Below are 20,009 nucleotides of genomic sequence, written 5' to 3'. Positions count from 1 at the left end.
AGGTTGATAAGGTCTGGGTTCTCAGATATCACAGACTAAAATCTTAATCGACACAGGTCTTTTCTACCTTTTGGGTGTGTGCCTGTTCTTCACTGCCGCCGCCCTCTGTCTGTCTGTCTCTCTGGTCTAAAATTTTAGGGCATTATTTTGTATCACCTTGTCCCAAATACTTCCAAACATTTTCTTCCCATTTTTCATTTTATGTGTGGATGTTTTCCGCAGTGTCCAAGACCGCAGAAGAGAGTGTTGGATCCTCTGGGGCTGAAGTTAACAGATTGTTGTGAGCATCCCTGTGGGAGCTGGTAATTAAATCAGGGACTCTTAAGCACCAAACCATCTCTCTAGTACCTCTAGTCTCAACTTTTTTAATTGCTGTTTCTCAGAGATGCCTGGTACCCTCCTTTATTAACCTGGACAACTCTGATACATGCTGTTTACATAATTTTTAAATTGATGATGAAAAAATTTTAATTTACTCATTTATTTTTTTACATTCCATATTTTATCCCCCATGATGAAATTTTTATTAAACTATTTTTTCCTTTTAAAGATTTATTTATTATATGTAAGTACACTGTAGCTGTCTTCAGACACCCCAGAAGAGGGCATCAGATCTCATTAGGGATGGTTGTGAGCCATCATGTGGTTGCTAGGATTTGAACTCACAACCTTCGGAAGAGCAGTCAGCACTCTCAACCACTGAGCTATCTCTCCAGCCCTATTTTTTCCCCTTTGAAATGTCTTTACTAAATATCTTCACTGCCCCAGTGACTTCTGGTTCTTAGTTTGTTGTGTACACAGTGTCTTTGTCCTTTGAATTTTCTGTCCCTTTCTTGATACCTTGAGTCGCTCTTGGCTCACATTTATGGTTTCTCTAGGCTGAGCTTCCATCACTCTAGATCTTAATCACCTAACTCAGAATTTCCAGTGACTTCTTTCTCTTTCTAACCCATCATTGGGATTTCTACACCTTCTCACTTTTCCCCCTCCACTTTGTCCTTCAAATGGTGTTTTTCTCTGTGCTGAACAACTTCTTCTTCTTCTTCTTCTTCTTCTTCTTCTTCTTCTTCTTCTTCTTCTTCTTCTTCTTCTTCTTCTTCTTCTTCTTCTTCTTCTTCTCTTCTCTTCTTCTTCTTCTTCTTCTTCTTCTTCTTCTTCTTCTTCTTCTTCTTCTTCTTCTTCTTCTTCTTCCCCTTCTCCTCCTCCTCCTCTTATTATTTTTTTCTTGTCTCTTCTTCTCCTCCCTCCTCTCACTCCCCGTCCCTCCACTCCTTTTCTTTCTTCCTTCCTTCCTTCCTTCCTTCCTTCCTTCCTTCCTTCCTTTCTTTTTCTTTCTTTCTTTCTTTCTTTCTTTCTTTTCTTTCTTTCTCTTTCTTTCTTTTCTTTCTTTTCTTTCTCTCTCTCTCCCTCTCTCTCCCTTCCTCCCCCTCCCTTCTTCCCTCCCTCTCTCCTCTCTCCTTCTCTCTCTCTCTCTCTCTCTCTCTCTCTCTCTCTCTCTCTCTCTCTCTCTTTTCCTTTCCTCCTTTCTCTCTTCTGACAGGGTCTCATATAACCCAGGCTGACCTAAAATGTGATATATAGTTGAGAATGACCTTGATCCTCCTTCTGGTTTAGTAAAGTGGCAGTAGTAGATTTTCCTCCAAGATCCACAGCCTCATTATCTAGTTGATTGGTTTTCAGTGCCGGGAATGATTTCCCTCCTATTGAGCAGGCCCTAAGTCTAATTAGACAACCCTTGGTTACCAATAAGATATGAACACCGCTGTTGCACCCTTATGGACCTCTTGCCATGATGGTCAATGTTGCAGCTCATAGGCAGGAATATTGGTTGCTTCTCTCTCTTGGCAACTAGCATGGCACCTTTTGGGACTGTGAAAGATAGTTCTTAGGGAGGGGACTTTCAGGTCAGATCCAGCTTATAAACCCCAAGTCCTTTTTCTTAATACACAGTGCTTTCAGCAATTAGGAACTTGCCTTTAATCTCTGATGGGCAACCAAGGGCAAGAGTGATACAAGGGCAACAGTGATAGCCTATACCGCTTGGGGAGTCGACTGGATTCTTTTTACCAACAACTCAAAAGGATGTTCTCTTTCCCCTTTGTGTCACTTGGATCCTGCTATTCCCCTTAAGCACTCCTTCCCATTGCCCCACAATACAGTTTTGCTTTCCTGGTTGTTATGGCTTCTCCAGGCTGTATACTCACATTTAAAGAATTATATGGGGGCTGGAGAGATGACTCAGTGGTTAAGAGCACTGACTGCTCTTCCAAAGGTCCTGAGTTCAAATCCCAGCAACCACATGGTGGCTCACAACCATCCGTAATGAGATCTGACTCTCTCTTCTGGAGTGTCTGAACTACAGTGTACTTACATATAATAAGTAAATAAAGCCTTTTAAAAAAAAAAAGAAATTCACTTTATAAGGCTGGGAGGTGGTGGCACATGCCTTTAATCCCAGCACTTGGGAGGCAGAGGCAGGCGGATTTCTAAGTTTGAGGCCAGCCTGCTCTGCAGAGTGAGTTCCAGGACAGCCAGGGCTACACAGAGAAACCCTGGGGGGGTGTAAAAAAAAATCTAGGTGGTGGTGGTGGTGGTGGTGGTGGCGGTGGCAGCAGCAGCGGCGCACGCCTGTAATTCCAGCACTCTGGGAGGCAGAGGCAGGAGGATTTCTGAGTTTGAGGTCAGCCTGGTCTACAGAGTGAGCTCCAGGACAGCCAGGGCTATACAGAGAAACCATGTCTTGAAAAAACCAAAACCAAAACCAAAACAAAACAAAACAAAAAAAGAATGATATGTTTTTTTGTTTTTTTTGTTTTTTTTTTTTTTAATACAGCATCTCACTAAGTTGCTAGGATAACACTGAAGCTGTGTAGTTGTGTAGCCCAGGCAGCCTGGAACTTTCTTTTTCTTTCCATTTTTTTTTAAAAAAAGTGTGTATGTGTTTGTATGTGTGTGTGTGTGTGTATGTGTGTGTGTGTATTATGAGATCTCTTGGTGCCCAGTAGGCATGCATAGCTGTTGAACACATGCAAGGAGGTTAGTCAAAAGAAAGACTGTAACTATAAAATGACTTAGTATAAAAAAATGGTTCAGAATTTTTAATATGAATTATGTATTAATGCGGTCATACTTTGGATATATTGGATTAAGTAAATATGTTTCTATAATTCAGGTTATAAAGCTATTAAAATGAGCTTCTAAAGCTCATTTTGCTCCATGCCAGTATTTTTATAGTAATTCATAAGGAAACCAGACCTGGGATACATGCCACTCAGCCAGCAACTGCACTTTTGAGTCTTGGCAGCATCTCCTCTTTCTGTGTTGAAAATGGTCTTAGTAAGGGTTCCTGTTGCTGTGATGAGACTCCGTGACTAAGAGCAGCTTGGGGAGGAAAGTGGTTTTGTTTGTACTTCTGCTTCACAAGCTGCCATCGAGGAGCTTAGGGCAGACACTCAGGCAGGCAGGAGCCTGGAAGCAGGCCCTGCGGCTGAGGCCACATAGGAGCATTGCTTCCTGGCCTGTCTGCTAGTCACACTGATCCGCCTGTGTGCTTATATGACCTCCATGTGCCCAAGGGGATGGGTGTCATGCTCCACAGTGGGCTGGACCATCCCACATCAATTAAGAAAGCAAACTGTAAGCTTGTCTAGAAGCAAATTTTATGGAAGAATTTTCTCAATTTTGCTCCCCCCCTTGCCCAAATGACTCTCATGGACAATAAACTAGCCAGGAAAGGGTGGAAACCAGGGCTTCTCCCACCTAATCACACCTCCAACAAAATATGTTTTGGGATTATTTTTTCCCAGCATTTGTTGTTATTGTTCTTTTCTTCTTTTTCTTCCTGCTTTTTGTTTTTGGTTTTTGAGATGTAGTCTTACTATGTGGTCCTGGCTAGCCTGGAACTCACTGCATAAAACAGTCAGGGGCTATTCATTTGTGCCTTCTGAGTTTTGGGAATGTTACACCATCCCTGGCTGGTAGAGCCTTCGTATAATTATCCTATGTTAGTCTTTGTGTAAATTTTAAATGCTCAGAGTGTATTTCGTTGTTATGGTAACTGGCTTCATTTCAGCAAAATCCCAGTAAGGGCCAGCTCTCACCCAGCATGCCCTCTGCCTCGTTTAGAGTTTAGTTCTGTAGGTAGAAGTGGGGCGTGAGGGTTCACTAGACAAACCCCATGGCTTTTGGTATCTGTTGGATATGGCTCCAGTTTACCATCTAACTGATCAGGAATCATACAGAGCAGAAAAGTCGGGCTACCTTTCTAGTTCCCAGGAAGGAAGATGGGCAAGTGTAGAAGGTGACAGACTGCCATGCTGTCGGGAACTGTAGACGGGGCAGAAGATCATTTCTCAGTGAGCACACATTCATTGATTGGTTGCCTGGCCACAGGGCAGTCAGTGTGCTAGGGAGAGGGAGGATATCCAGAGGACATCTGTGCCTTCAAGAAATTTACATCAAAATTAGTAAGGGCCCTGGATGTGGGAGCTAAAAGCAGAAATCATAGTTGAAGGCAATTATGAAAAAGGCTGCGTGAGCAGGTAGGGGTCACAGAGCTGTTAAAATAACAGTGTTAGTGTTAGGGTTAGTGTTAGTGTTAGTGTTAGTGTTAGTGTTAGTGTTAGGGTTAGTGTTAGTGTCAGGGTTAGTGTTAGGGTTAGGGTTACAGTTAGGGTTAGTGTTAGTGTTAGGGTTAGGGTTAGGGTTAGTGTTAGGGTTAGGGTTACGGTTAGGGTTACAGTTAGGGTTAGGGTTAGGTTTAGGGTTAGGGTTAGTGTTAGGGTTAGGGTTACGGTTATGGTTAGGGTTACAGTTAGGATTAGGGTTAGGGTTAGGGTTACAATTAGGGTTAGGGTTAGGGTTAGGGTTAGGGTTAGGGTTAGGGTTAGGGTTAGGGTTAGGGTTAGAAGGATACCTAAGCCAGCATCCAGTATCCAAGATGGATATGTATTGGCCTTTGGAGTACCTGGATTTAGTCCCATCCTCTCCCCCATTTCCTTGCCCCTTGAAACAGGGTATCTCTCACTCTTGTTTTCCAGATTGGTCTGGAACTGTCTGTAACTCAGATTGGCCTGGAACATAAGACAGGCTTCCCACCTCAGATTCCCAAATGCTAGGATTATATGTGTGATCCGCCATTCGTAACCAAAAGCTTAGCTATATTTTGTGTGGATTCTTCTTTAAAGTGGGTGGAATGGTGCTAGGGATCATACACAGGGATCTTCACATATTAGGTAAGTGCTTTCCCATTGATCTATATCCCCAGGCCTTTAGTTATTATTAGACAATAGATCACAGGCTAGCCCCAAGTTCCTGGTTTCAAGATATCCTTTGTCTTAAGCATCTGTGACTACTTCAGGTGCGAGCACCACTGTGTTGGGCTGCAAAGTGTCGGTGTTTTGTGCATTTCTAGGATTTATTAATGAGGGGAATAATATCTAGATCTAAGATCCCTTTCCTTAACCTATGGGGCCAGGCCTGTTTCGGAATTTAGATTAATTCCAATTTTCGATGGAAATAACCACATATTCTGCGTGTGATCCTCTGCGCTCTGAGGTAAAGAGCCTTCTTTCTTTCATTTTTCTTTTTCTTTTTGCTGTTAAAGGATGGGACCTAGGGCCTCGTGTATTTGAAACTTGCATTCTGCCACTAAGTTACACTTTCCTTTCCATTTATGATTAAGAAAATTAATATTTCTTCAGAAAATCACTTGATGGGATAAATTGAGACCACAAGCGGCTTTCTATTCATGTTAGGTTTCATTACCAGATAAGTTTAGGTCAAGTTGGGTGTTGATACAAGGAGTTGTGAAAAGAAAACATGTCTAAACTATGTCTGGTAATAATAGTACAAGCTGTAATCCCAGTAGAGAAAAGGGGTGGGAGGAGAGGGAGGGGGAGGAGGAGGAAGAGGAGGAGGAAAAGGAGGGGAGGAAAAGAAAGGGAGGAAGACAAATGAGGAATGAAGGAGGAAAAAGGAGGGGAAGAGGAGGAAGGGGCAAGAAAGAAGAGAAGGAAGAGGGGAGGAGGAGGATGGGAGGAAGAGAAGAAAGGAGGAGGAGGGGAGGACACCGGAGGAGGGGAGGAAGAAGAAGAGGAGGAAGAGGAGGGGATGATGATAATGAGGAGGGCATGAGGAAGAGGAAGAGGAGAAGAAAGAGGACAAGGGGAGGAAGAGGAGGAGGAAGAGGAGGAGAGACAGCAACAATGACAACCACAATGACAATGACAACACTCACCACCACCCTAGACTTTTGGAGCACATGGTTAAGAGTGTGGACCTGTGACTAATAACAAGAGAGAATGTTGACTAACACTGGCATTAATCATCCCCCAGGCACGATTTTGAGCTGTGTTTACTCCTTTAGTCTTATAACAACCCTCTGAGGTAGATCCTGTTACTTTTAATGGCTTGAAAAAGGAGATGGTAAGTAATTTGCTTACAGCCATAGCTGATAGGGATAGAAGAATGCAAGCCCGGGTATCCTGGCTTGGGAGCTTTCTACTTCTTCACTGTGCTGTTTTGGCAGCTCCAGAGTTCACTCTGTTCCGTTGCTCATCTTATGAAAATACAAGATGATATCTGAACTACTTAAGTGCATTGTAGGAAGCACCTTCAGAAGCCATAGCTACTTTAGTAAAGAATAATCTGCTGTTGTTGCTGCTGGAGGCAGTAGTGATGCTGCTGCTGCTGCTGCTGCTGCTGCTGGTGGTGGTGGTGATGTGTGTGTGTGGCATATCCTTGTGAGCGTGTGTGTACGTAAGTGTGCTTACCAGTGTGGGTGCATGTGGAGGACCGAGGTTGATGGCCACAGGGCTTCCTCAGTTGCTTCTCCACTTTACTGTTTCGTTCCCCACTCTAAAGAGATGAGGACACACTGTCCAAAGCAAAGCAATAGTATAGGTCAGACGTACACTGTCAAGGCCACATGGCTGACAAGGGAATCCATCTTACTTTGTGAAGCAGGATCTCTTCCGGAACCTGAAGTTTGCTATCTCAGCTAGACTGTCTATCCTGTGAGTCATCTGCCTATCATCACTCTAAAGCACAGGGGTTAGACATACACTGCTATACCCCAACTTTATGTGGGTGCTGAGGCTCCGAGCTCTGGTCTTCATGCTTATGCTTTATGATCTTGTGTCATCTCCCCAGCCCGGGATATGTCTCTGGATTTGCTAGACACATTCCATTAGCATATATTAATTATACAAAATGATAACTGTGCTTCCTTATGATCTTTTCCCAATTTCTATCACATGCTTTGGTCACATTGGCTCTCCTTTACCTTTCCATGTCCCTAGTCACTCTCCCACGGGTCCCTTTCCTCTTATCAAACAATTCCCCTTCTGCTTTCCTAAGCATTTTTTAAAATCGAGGTTTTGTTTTCCAAGGGACATAGAGTAATGGAAGATGTGATCTGGTTCCTCCGCAGAACTGGCACAAAAGCCCAGTCCACACTCACACTGCCCTGTGTATTTCTTCCAGGGAAACAGATCTTGACAGTTGCCGTCATTGTACTGCGGTGCCGGGATGGAGGCCCCACTGGTGAGTCTGGATGAGGAGTTTGAAGACATCAAGCCCAGTTGCACTGAGGACCCAGAGGAAAAGCCACAGTGTCTGTATGGCACATCTCCTCACCACCTGGAGGACCCTTCCCTCTCCGAGCTTGAGAATTTTTCTTCTGAAATAATCAGCTTCAAGTCCATGGAGGACCTCGTGAATGAGTTTGATGAGAAGCTTAACGTCTGCTTTCGGAACTACAACACCAAGACGGAGAGCCTGGCGCCAGTGAAGAACCAGCTGCAGATCCAGGAGGAGGAGGAGACTCTTCGGGATGAGGAGTAAGAAGCCTTAGCTACCCTCTCCTGCGCCAGGCTGAATCTGTAGTCGGCCTTCTTGGCCTAGAGCTAGTTTCCGTCTAGGAGTTTATGTGGACTGGACTAATGTCCTTGTGTTACTGGTGAGGCAGAGGTGACAACGGACATGATTCTCTAGATGTCCCTCTGTAGTCAGCTAAAGACAGCTTTCTTGGATTGGAACTTTAGAGGGATAAAGGATGTAGGTTTTCCTAAACACAAAATAGAATTTTAAGCACAAGAAAATGTGGAGACCTAGCTTCCCCTTCTTTTCTCCCTCCCTCCCTCCCTCTCTCTACCTCTCTCTTTTTTAGTTTTTTAAAGATTATTTATTTATTTATTTATTTATTTATTTTTGTGTGTGGGTGTTTTGTCTGCATCTAAATATCTGTATCACTCATGTGCTTTGTGCCCAGAGTGGTCAGAATAGAATGTGGGGTCTCTTGGAACTGGACTTATTGATGGTTGTGGACTGTCAGGTGAGTGCTGGGAATTGAACCAGGCTCTTCTGAAGATCAGCTAGTTCTTTTGACAGCTGAGCCATCTCTCCAGTCCCTCTTTTTCTCTTTACACTTTTTTATGTTCATATGTATATATGTGTACACACACACACACACACACACATCACCATGCATGTGTGGAGATTGGAGGACAACTGTTTCCTTCTACCATGTGGGTCCCAGGGATTGCACTCCAGTCACCAGGGTTGGTGGGAGGTGCTTTTACCCACTGAACCATCCTGCAGTCTCTTTCTTCTCTGTGGTAACCTTCCCAGATATTAAAAACAAGGACCGGAATAAAATTAATTAACTGTGATGGGCCGATCATAAACTGGACAGTTTGCCTCAATAAACACCTAAGTTACAGAATTACAAATCTCAGAATTGTTTATAACTCCCAGATCTGGAAGTTCACGAGTGAACTGAGAGACCTGGACAAAAGGAAGTTGGAACTAGGTGCTGTGTGTTTTGAGTGCTTGAGTGTATTTCCCGTGTGGCTTATTAGCTGCCTTCCAGGGCATTAACAGCTGCAAAGGAAAAGGGTTGAAGGAAAACATTACCTGAGGAGAGGGTGGCTAGGACAGGAAGCAGTTGTTACAGAAAGCAGAGTGTTTTAAGGCAGGGAACTTGGCTTTGTTGGTAGAGTTCTTGCCTGGCCCACATGAAGCCCTAGATTCCATCCCCAGAGCCAAGTGAACAAGGTATTGTGGTCCATGGCTGTAATCCCAGCGCTCAGGAGGTGGATGCAGGAGGGTCAGACGTTCAGGGTCATCCTCAGCTATATATGCCCTATATATAAGGCCAACTGGAATACATGCAAGCTAGTCTCAAAAAAGAAAAGTGTTTAATGCGTGAATTCCTGTGCAGATAAAATATGCATCCATTCTTCTTTAGAAATCACACCAAATATGTTTATTAGTACAGCTGTGCTCTATTCCTTCCACCTGTGCAAGTGTCTAAGCTAGGGCTTTGCACATGCTGGACAGCTGTGCCAGCTCTGATGTACTTCCCAGGTCCCCCCTTCTCTGAACTTGAAAAGAATAGAGAGAGCCATGCACAATAATAGGCTAAGAAATACATTCTAGAAGATCCTGATAGGGAAAGGCATGCTTGATGATTTGGAAGTAGATAGGCTGACCCTCTGAAAACACAGGAGCTGTGCATGGTCTGTCTTGTTCACTGTTATACACCCCTCCCCAGTCACATAGGGCTTAGTGTGTCGTTAGTGATCTGATCGTGTTTTTAAACGAAATAGACACTACTGCGTGTGCTGCTTGAGTAATAATAAGTAACCTTGTAGGTCCGTGCACGGTCTTTCTAGGCTGCTCTTCTCCCTTTAATGAATGCTAGCCTGGGTTCATAATCATGCTTTTCACTCCAGTGACCAGAGCTAAAATGGTGGGTTGTGTGTTTCAATACTATTTTGTATCCAACTGGTTCTTTCAAAATTCTGGGCCAGTTTTAGTTTGTTGAACATCTGTAAGTAAGAAGGAGGAAGGCTGTTGGGCTTTATTAGATAGGGCGTGTTCTTTTCTTTTTAAAGCACCAAGAAACGAACTAGAAACCCAGAGGCTACGGATTCTAATTTGGATACTCTTTGTGTGACCTTGGTCAAGTCACTTAACTCTAGTGGATTGCCTGGATGGTCATGTTTGAAACCTCTAGAGCTCCATCTTGACGAAGCAGGGCTAAGGGCTTACAGAGAGCCTGATTTCTTTCCTCAACCAGACAGGGTTCTGAAGATGGTGTTTTAAAAATGAGTCCAGTTTCTATTGTATTGCTTCCAACTCCTCCTCTCCTTGCATCAGAACTCCTCCTCTGCCTATGCGGGGTGAAAGCGGGTGAACAGCTTCCCTCCTGGCGCATTAGCAGAGGCTGCTCAACGTTAATTACCATCACACGGGATTATTGGGCTTCTCCACAGGCATTTTTCCACCTTGACTGCCTCATTGATGCTTCAGCTAAGAGACTGGGGTTGGAGAGTTGCTGAGCTAGAGGTTGAGGAAGATGTGGGGAGTAGAAGGAGAGGAAGAGAGAAATGGACACTGAACTTTCTATGCTTTTGGTGAATCTGGAGCCTCTGTGGAACCCAAGATAAAAACCAGAATCACGCTGCCTACTTTGTTTTGCAGACAGTATCCAGATCTTTCAGCTAGATGGAATTACAACTAAGCAAAGGAAAAGGATGACTCAAAGTCTAACCTGGTTGTAAGTCTCTCCTAGTGTTACTGTGATAGCCTCCTCGGGTTTAACATTTAGAGGGATTTTTTTATCCATAAAGAAGTTGAAAGTGTTTTGAGTGGAATTAGAGGTAAAGAGTTGAAGCTCCAAATAAAACAAAGGGATTCATGGCTAAATGAGATTCTTTAAGAAAGCATGAACCACAGAGGAAATGCAGTAATTGCCTGCAAGTTTTCATTTCTGTGGTTTGGACCTATTCGGCCAATAGGGAGTTGACTGATCAGTGTATCTCTGATTCGAGGCATGGAAACTCTGGCATTAAAGGAGAGCTACCTAGACATGTTGGCACAGGCTTTAATGGTCGCTCTTTGGAGGAAGAGGCAGGGGGATGGCAAATTCAAGGTCAGCCTGGGCTACATAATCAGTTCCAGGATAATAATCTTGTTCGTAAGAGACATTGTCTTTAAACATAATTTAAAGTGAAAGACAGATTTCAAAAGTATATATTCTATCTATCTATCTATCTATCTATCTATCTATCTATCTATCTGGTTTTGAATTCAGAAAATGTTTCACAATCATCTCCCCTCCTTCTCCCTCCCCCCCCCCCGTTTGCTTCCCTTCTTCCTCTCCTCACCCCCTCACCCTTTTATGTATTGAAACAGGACCTTACTACATAGAACAGATTGGACTGGATCCTCCTGCCTCAGTCACCTGAGTACTGGGATTACACCATCACCACTGGCCCAGAATCTCTTCTTTATATATACAAGGCCACTCCTTTCCCTCGTTATTAAAGATGGACCTGGAGTTTAGAAACATTTTTAAAGCCACTACAAACTGGGAGTGGAGGACCAAACCAAAGCAAACTAAAAACAGGAGTGGCAGCTCTCACCCTGCTCTGTCTCCTTGGGGTTGTTCTTAGCCCTTGCTATGCTCTAAGAAGTCTAAACATTTGGGAGCAATGGTTGCTTCCCATTCTTCAGATAGAAATTACCAACTAAAGATAATGTTAGAATCAAAGTCTACTCAATACATAAACCATCACTAGATATACTTTAAATGGAAGATAATTAAATGTTTTCTAGTTTTCTAGTTGGGTGGTGGTGGTACATACTTTTAATTCTAGCATTTAGTAGGCAAAGGCAGGTAGATCTTTGTGAGTTGGAAGCCAGCCTGGTCTACAAATCAAGTTTCAGGACAGTCAGAATTATACTGAGAAACCCTGTCTCAAAAAAAAAAAATCAGTTACCTTCTTAGAAGTTCAAGGTTCTTAGAAGTACAAGGGGCAGATATTGTGATATTGTTTATTTTATTTACATATTAGAGAGATTCAAAAATGTTGTGGAAAGGTATGAACTACAAATATGTATTCATATTATTGAACCTGCAAAGTGGCTGACTGAAGGCGATTATTGTATTTATTACTAACTTAAAATTAAATTAGCCCTTTGAGCTGAGTATCATATTGCCGGTCTAGATGTATAGGTGCGCGCGCGTGCATGTGTGTGTGTGTGTGTGTGTGTGTGTATCAAGATTGATGTAGATTGATGTAGCCCTAATGGTAAGTTGCCAGTCTCAGACTTGCAACGTGTATATGAGTCTTTGTACAATCCGCTCCACTGGGGTTCCCACTCACACAGTATCCTTTTCCAAATGCCTAGCCCACTTCACAGAAAAAATAGTTTAAATGATTCCAGTGTCACTTTCGGGACTTATGCAGTCTCTCTCTGCCAATAGAAGGTGTGCAGTCCCTTAAGATTCCAGCTTCTGGTCAGAAACAAAAGGCACAGCCTATTTTGGACTTTGCTGAATCTCACTTCTCCAGCATTTCCTGTAGGGACACAGCTGAAGGAGTGTTCATTCCCAAAGCACTGATGTAACAGTGATTCAAGTGCAGGCCCATGACCTTTCCAGTGGGTGTGGTGGTTGGAGCATTTTCTTTGAGTTAGCAAGTCATGCTTTCTTTTTGGCTCCACAATGCCAGTGGGACCTGGATTATTTATACAGCTTTAATAGTGCCTGACAGTAATTGGGAAATCATCCACGGTTTAAGAAGCAGGCTCTGGGGTGGTGGGGGGGGATGGCTTAGTACATAAAGTGCTTGCTGCACAGGCTTAAGGAGCTGAATCTGGATTCCCCAGCACCCACATAAAAAGCTGGGTGCACTGAGAGGTTTCGTGTGGAACCTTAGTGTTGAAGGGGCAGACACAGGTGGGTCATGGGGAATCAGCGGCCTGTAAGCCTAGCCAAAATGGTTAGTTCAACAAGAGACAATGTCTCAAAAAATGTGTTGAAGAGCTATAGAAGATACCCAAAGTTGTCCTCTAGTACACACACACACACACACACACACACACACACTGGAAACAGGCTCTGAAATCCTGCTGAGTAGCTGTCTCATGAATACTTGGTGACTCTGTTCTCTCAACGTGCTTTCTCGTATGGTGGAAAAATTTCAAGCAGATGTCGTCCCTCTTAAGAAATTGTTTTCACAAGTTTTTTTTTTAAAAAAAACTTTAATTACCAGCTATCTATATTATTTTCTGGGAAAATCTCTCTCTCTCTTTTTTTATATCCCCACATACCTTATACCATTCCTGATTTTATGACAGTGATCTTATTGTTATGTTTTTGATTGTAAGTGTGCTCAGGTGCCTACTAACTCGCTCATTTTCCTCATATGTTATGACTTCAGAATTCTTTAAACTCATCCCTTCCCAGAACTCACTCTGTAGAGCAGACTGGCCTCAAACTGATAGAGACTCACCTGTCTCTGCCTCCTGAGTACTGCTGGGGAGGACAGAGGTGTCAGCATGTCGGGCCTTTGTTCTGTTTCGGACATTTGCCTTAGTGTTCATAATGGAAATACTGTACCTTTAAACTCTACATGAGAAGGCAGGATTGTGTCACTGTGTGTTTCCTAGAGCATTCTGGGAAAGAAGTAAGCAGTTACAATATTGGTGTTATCCTTTTTGCCTACATTAGATATCAAGGAGCTGACTCCTGATAGAAGATTAGAGGCCTCCAAAGTTGAAATGTGTCATCCAATCTTAATGTGACTCAGCTAAGGTTTCAGCCCAATCCCTTCCTCTACCTTTCTCTCAGACTATGGAAAGGAACAGGGATATTTCTGAGGCTCAGAAATAAACTGTATGGTTGGGGTGGATATTGATTTCTAGGCAAAACCAACGACCTTTCTCTCTGAAACCTCTGGGCAAGGCCCCATGCTCATGGCTTTCACTGCTGGACATGCCTCTAATTCTGTGTTTCAGCTGCTGCTCCCACTTGCTAGAAGGCAGATGACCTCAGCCTGGCATACACAGCAGCCTCTCTCTTGCCTGGCCCAGCTCTTCCTTTCTCCAGGCGGGGTCTGGTCGCAGATGTGTGCTAATGAGAGCTTTTCTTTGTTTACAGGGTTTGGGATGCTCTGACAGACAATTACATCCCTTCACTCTCAGAAGATTGGAGGGACCCAAACATTGAAGCTCTGAATGGCAACAGCTCTGACACTGAGGTACCTCTCTGGGGCCCCCCTATTTAGTCAGGATTGGGAAGATATGGAAACCAGCAAGAAAAACATCCAACAACTCAATAGCTTTCTAAAGCGACAGTTCAGAGTCGTTGTTGGGAACAAGCATCACCAGAGCCTATGTCTCTGACATGGGTTTGTTGAGGAAGATAAAACATAAGGTTGGAAGGATACCCAGTGTGTCTGAGGTAATTGGAATGGTGATGCGTCAAAAGCATAAGAACGGATATCCACTTCCCTGGGCTTCTCCCCTTTTACCTGCTCCTTCTTTGTGGTACTGAGGCTGGAAACCAGGACCTTGCACATGTTAAGCACAATCCTAGTGACTACACTCCCAACCAGCAAGATGTCGTCTACTGCTAATCTGTGTGTTATGACCTGAAGAGTAAGTTGGAGAGGAGTGACCATCACAGGCTTCACTTCAAATAATTAAAAAAAAAAAAAAAAAGTCAGGTAAGCAGGCCTACTGGTGACACCCCTGTAATCGCAGCACTCCAGGAGCTGAGGGAGGAGGATTGCCACATGCTTGAGCAAGCCTGGCCTCAGAGTGAGACTCTAGTGTTGTCAGACATACAAACAAAAGCATTTATTTGAGAATCAAGTTTTGCCATCTAAAAGCACAGTCCCATCAGAGGCAATGCTTTTCGGAAGCACTGGTGAACCATACAGCTTGCCGGTTAAAGGAAGGGCTAAGGTGAAATGGCTACACAGTGGTTAGGAAGGTATTGTGTTGTTTTCTTTTGCCTTTTCTTCTTCTAGTGCTGAGGGTTACATAGGATTTCAGTGAGGCTGTAGAGATGGTTCAGTGGTTAACAGCACTTGATGCTCTTGCAGAAGACCCAAGGTCAATTCGTAGCACCCGTATCAGATGGGTCACACTTGCCTGTAATTCCAGCTCCACCTCTTCCACCTCTGTGGGTACCTTCATACAAATGGCTTTCACTCATATGGATTCATACTCATACATGCATGCATGCACGTGTACATACACACACACACACACACACACAAAAGAAAGCTTTTTTAAAAAGATAGCCTTATACTTCTTTTGAATTAATTGTATAGCCTCTCAGAAGATCCAGACTGCTTCTCATGGGCTTACTATATATGTACAACGAGTGGTGTTTTAGTCAGAAGAGCAGAGTATTTCTGACTGAATGACTTATAAGCAATAGGCAGTTATTTCCCATAGTTCTAAAGACTGGAAGTCTAAGATTAAGTTGTTGGCAGATTCACTCTGGGGAGGGTGTAATATCTGTTCACAGGTGGCACTTTCTTTGAGGTCTACTACACATGGTGGAAGGGACCAAATAATGTCCCTCAAACTTATTTTATAAGGAATTAATACCATTCATGAGTGTGCTCTACCTGCAATATCTAATCACTTCACCTGAGGTGTTACCTCCCTTGTCACCTTGGAGGTGGAAGTTTCAGCAAAAATTGAAGGGTGGTGGTGGGGGGAGACACATGCAAACACTGAGCTAATATCCAGGTGAAATAGCTACTCAGTGGTCAAGAGGTATTCTGAGAGCAAAAGGTTAAATCATTTCATGGCTTTGTTCGTGTGAAAAGAATTTCTACCTGTCTCACGTTCTAGTTTCACCCGAGAAGAACATTTGACAATTTTGTATTCAGGATGTGCTGGCCCAGCCCTGGGGAATCAGCACATGATGGTTTTTCAGGCAGCTGATATATAGCAGTAGATCATATCTTCCGGGGAGCTTAAGAATTGGTCCCGAGTAAGAGAGCAGGAAGCAGATGTCTCTGATTGGGCACTGTATCTGCAGATTACTGCTCAAAATAGCACAGTGAAGGGATCTGCATTTGGCTGACTTGTTGAAAAACTGACAGCTTATCATTTTTAGGTTTTTTAATCACGAACAATTCAGAATACTCAGGACCTCCAGGCTTCACTGGCAGGCAAGACAGTGACTGTGAGGCTATGATTTGCTGCAAGCCCACTCAACAGTGACACCAGAGCCTGGGTCTCAGGTCCTCTTTGAACTCCTGAATGTACATTTCTCTTGAGGCACGTGTATGTAGAGTATCTCGTAGTTACCTAAAGCAAAAGCGAGAATGTTAGATTGGTATTGTTTCCTGTTTCCTCCTTAAATGTTTGATAGACTACTGCAATGAAACTACTTGGGCTGGACCTTTTTCTGTAGGTGTGTGTGTGTGTGTGTGTGTGTGTGTGTGTGTGTGTGTGTAGAGGCCAGATGCCCATGTGAGGTATCTTCCTCTGTTGCCCTCCACATTAATTTTGAGCCAAGGTCTCTTAAAGGACTGGCTGGCTGACTGGACCCTGTCTCCATTTCCCATCTGTAATCACTGAGATTACAGATGCACACACCATGCCCAGCTTTTTAAATGGATGCTGGGGATTTGAACTCAGGTCCTCATGCTTTTGCAGTAAATTGTATCACCCATTGAGCTATCTCCCCAGACCCCTGAATCATAAGTCGCATATTTTGAGGAATTTACCCATTCGATCTATTAATAAAGGATTAACCACGAATTTGTCTATAACCTTCTTTTAAAATTTAACTTTAAATTTACGTACTTATTTTGTGTGTTGGAGTGGGATGTGCCTGGTGTGGTGCCTGTGTGGAGCCAGAGAACAGCTTGAGAGAGTCAGCTCTCGCCTTCCGCCGTGCCATTTCTGGGGTTTGAATGCAGGCTGTTACGCTTGACCATAAATGCCTTTACTTGCTAGTCCTTACTAGCTGAGTAGTCAGACTCTGTAATTTTTCATCTTGTAGTTTTTCCTTTCTTGTTCCTGGTAGTGATAATTTGTGCCCTTTCTCTCCTGTCTGCGGTTTATCATTTCTTTTTATTTTTTAAAAGACTTATTTATTGTTATATCTAAGTACACTGTAGCTGTCTTCAGATGCACCAAGAGGGCGTCAGATTTCATTACGAATGATTTTGAGCCACTATGTGGTTGCTGGGATTTGAACTCAGGACCTCTGGAAGAGCAGTCAGTGCTCTTAACCACTGAGCCATCTCTCCAGCCCCGGTTTATCATTTCTATCAATCTTTTTCGGGAGCACTTTTGGTTTCTTTGGTTTTTCTCTAAAGTTCTGATTTTTTCTTTTAGTTGACTTATTTCCTTAGTTTTTTTTTTTTTAATTTTTAAAAAGTCATTTATTTGTATGGTTGTTTTGCTTGCATGTTTGTCTGTGTCCTACTTCAGTGCCTGGTGCCTGTGGAGGCCAAAAGAAAGTATCAGATCCCCTGGAACTGGAAATGTAGGTGTCTGTTAGCTGCCATGTGGGTACCTGGAGTTGAACCTGGGTCCTCTGGAAGAGCAGCTAGTGTTCTTAAACACTGAGACACTTCTCCAGCTTTCTTTCTTTTTTTTTTAAATTTTATTTATGTATATGGATGCCTAGATGTATGTCTGTGCACAACTTAACATGCTTGGTGCCCAAGGAGGCCAGAAGATGGTATTTGAGCCCCTAGAATGGAAGTTACAGGTGATTGTGAACAACCATGTGGCTACTGGGGACCAAACCTGGGTCCTCTGGAAGAGCAGCCAATGCTCTTAATTGTTGAACCATTTCTCCAGCCACCTCCAGTTTTCTTTCTTCCCCTTCTTCCTTGTCCCCCAGCCCCGAGACAACATTTCTCTGTATAACAGCCCCAGGTGTCCTGGAACTTACTGGTTGTAGACCAGGCTGGCCTTGAACTCACAGAGATCTGCTTGCCTCAGCCTCTCAAGTGCTGGGATGTAAGGTGTATGCCACCATACTCCAGCTTTTTAAATTTCTTTCACTTTTCTTTGGCATTCCATTTTGTTCTTGTAATGAAATGTTATCTATAACTTCACTTTTTTGTTTTGTTTTAAGACTATGTAGCTTTGGCTGTCGTAGAAATTACTATATAGACTAGGCTGGGCTTGAATTCACAGAGATCCACCTGCCCCCAGCTGAAGTGTTGGGGTTTTGTTTTGTTTTGTGAGAAGGGAGTGGGGGGATCTTACTAATTTGCCCAAGCTATCTTCAGACTTTAAATTCTCAGGTCTCTGGAATTTCAGGCTTGTGCTATCATGCTCTTGGTATTTTTATAGAGCTTTGTACATTGATCACATTGTACATTTTCAGTTATCATAGTCTACTTAGAAAAAAATATTTTGCCTCTTCAGATAAAATCTGAAACTTGAAAGTTTATCTATTCCCTCCATTCTTGTGCTAGCATCATGCATTTTTATTTTGATTTATATTTTATACTCCACAATACAAAATTATTTTTCTGAAAGAAGAAAAAAAAAGATCATTTAAATTTATTCTCAGGGTGATCATTCTAGCACTGCAAACCCAACAGTCAGGAGGTTAAGACAAGAGGAAGCTGTGAGTTCAAGGCCAGTCTGGCTAGCATATTGAGCGAGTTCCAGGATGGATAGGCTCTATCTTAGAATAGCAATAAAACCAACCAATCAAATAAAACTCAAAAGCAAACAAATAAAATTCTTGGTACTTTTACCACTTCTGGTATTCTTATACTTTTCAGTGAATCTGGTTTTTCCTCATTTCTTTCCAGTCCAAAGCCTTACACTGCCTGCATCCAGCTCCTGGAAACAATTGCCTCATAGATTCTGTCCAGATGTGCCCTTGCTGTGGCAGGAGGGGTGGATCCAACGCCGCTTGCTCCGAAAGCCTTGAAGAGGCCTGCTCTTCTGTGGTTTTTCAGATGCATGTATATTATTTATAGCAAGAGGGGACAATGTTTGGGCCAGGTTCTCCTGGCGCCCAGGCTAGTTTTGAACTCCCAATCTGCCTGGCTCCAATCCCAAAGTACCGAATTAGAGACAAGGACTCAACAGACTCTGAAGCCTTCCATAGACTGCTGCCCAAGGTTGAAGCATTACAGGCTCAGCATTACTTTCTGGCTTTGTGTTGCTTGGTGGCAGTCCTGACACACACCTTTTCCTCAAAGCAAGAGGAAGAAAAGCTGCTGTGTTCAGGTCCCACTCTGGATCCGTGTCTTCTTAATTCTAGGAAGAAGGCCCGTGGGTGGATAGTTTTTTGTTGTCGTTGTTGTTTGTTTTTTTGTTTTTAAATAAGAACCTCATTTACTTTGACAGCATGGAAATAATTGTCAGGTTTCGTACACAAAGAAATGGACACCAAGTAAGAAGCTTGTGGGCTATTATTTGTCATGTGGGTTATTACCTTTGTCAACGCCACACAAACAGCTGAGGAAGTGACTTTGTTGTCTGTGTCACATATTAGAAATAAGAGTGTTCAGATGCTGTTGTATTCAGTGCTGTTGTTTTTCAAAATCCCTCTCACATTCAGTTAAGCTTTTTGCTCAACATTTGCCCCCCCCCCTTGGTTTGAGGGGGGAAGTTTGGAGTCTGTGGACAGCCAATGTGAAGGCAAAGGATTTGTTCAGAAGTGACAGAAGCTGTCAGGAAAAGTAGACTCCGGAGGACTGAGAAACAACACAGGCTTGATGGAACCAGGTCAGCGAGGCAGGACAGAGAGAGCAAAAGGCCTGAGACAGTCTGGGTGGATGTGGTGAGAGCTGAGAGATTGAGCAGAGAAAGCAGCTACAGGAGGGAGGAGCCAGGGCTCTGGGGGGTGGGGTGCACTGTGTGTGAGCTGAGTCCTTTGTTTTATTTTTCCCCCCATGGTGGATTTCTCAGAGCCAAGAAAAGGAATGCTTATACTACCCGCCACAGTGAGGATGCTTTCATAAGCCTGCAATTGACTTTCAGATCTCTTTACCTTATTCTAACAATTTAGGCCCAGACCCTTAAGCTTTGTGCCTGAGAGGGACACTCTAGTGTGTGCCTCACTTGGGTCACAGTTGGGGTCCATTAACTGTTGCATTACCACAAGGAGCCTCCCTTCCCTACATGCCCTGTCCCCATGTGGGAGATGATCTGGGTCAAAGGTGCGATGTTAAATTAGTGAAGTGCTCTGAAAGTGACCACAT

The 20,009-nt window shown here is 43.4% G+C and overlaps 1 protein-coding gene across 1 annotated transcript in view; it reads left to right on the top strand.

Annotated features, from left to right (window-relative positions):
* Positions 1–20,009, top strand: part of Fez1 (fasciculation and elongation protein zeta 1) — a 45,242-nt gene that overhangs the window by 4,311 nt on the left and 20,922 nt on the right. The window contains exons 2-3 of the mRNA XM_052189659.1: positions 7,486–7,841; positions 13,955–14,054. Of these exons, the coding sequence (XP_052045619.1) occupies positions 7,531–7,841; positions 13,955–14,054 (411 nt within the window). The 5' untranslated portion in view covers positions 7,486–7,530. The remainder of the gene's footprint in view (positions 1–7,485; positions 7,842–13,954; positions 14,055–20,009) is intronic.

Source organism: Apodemus sylvaticus, chromosome 7, assembly GCF_947179515.1.
Source record: "Apodemus sylvaticus chromosome 7, mApoSyl1.1, whole genome shotgun sequence".
NCBI classification, from domain to species: Eukaryota; Metazoa; Chordata; class Mammalia; order Rodentia; family Muridae; genus Apodemus; species Apodemus sylvaticus.
This window is presented reverse-complemented; position numbering and strand designations above follow the sequence as displayed.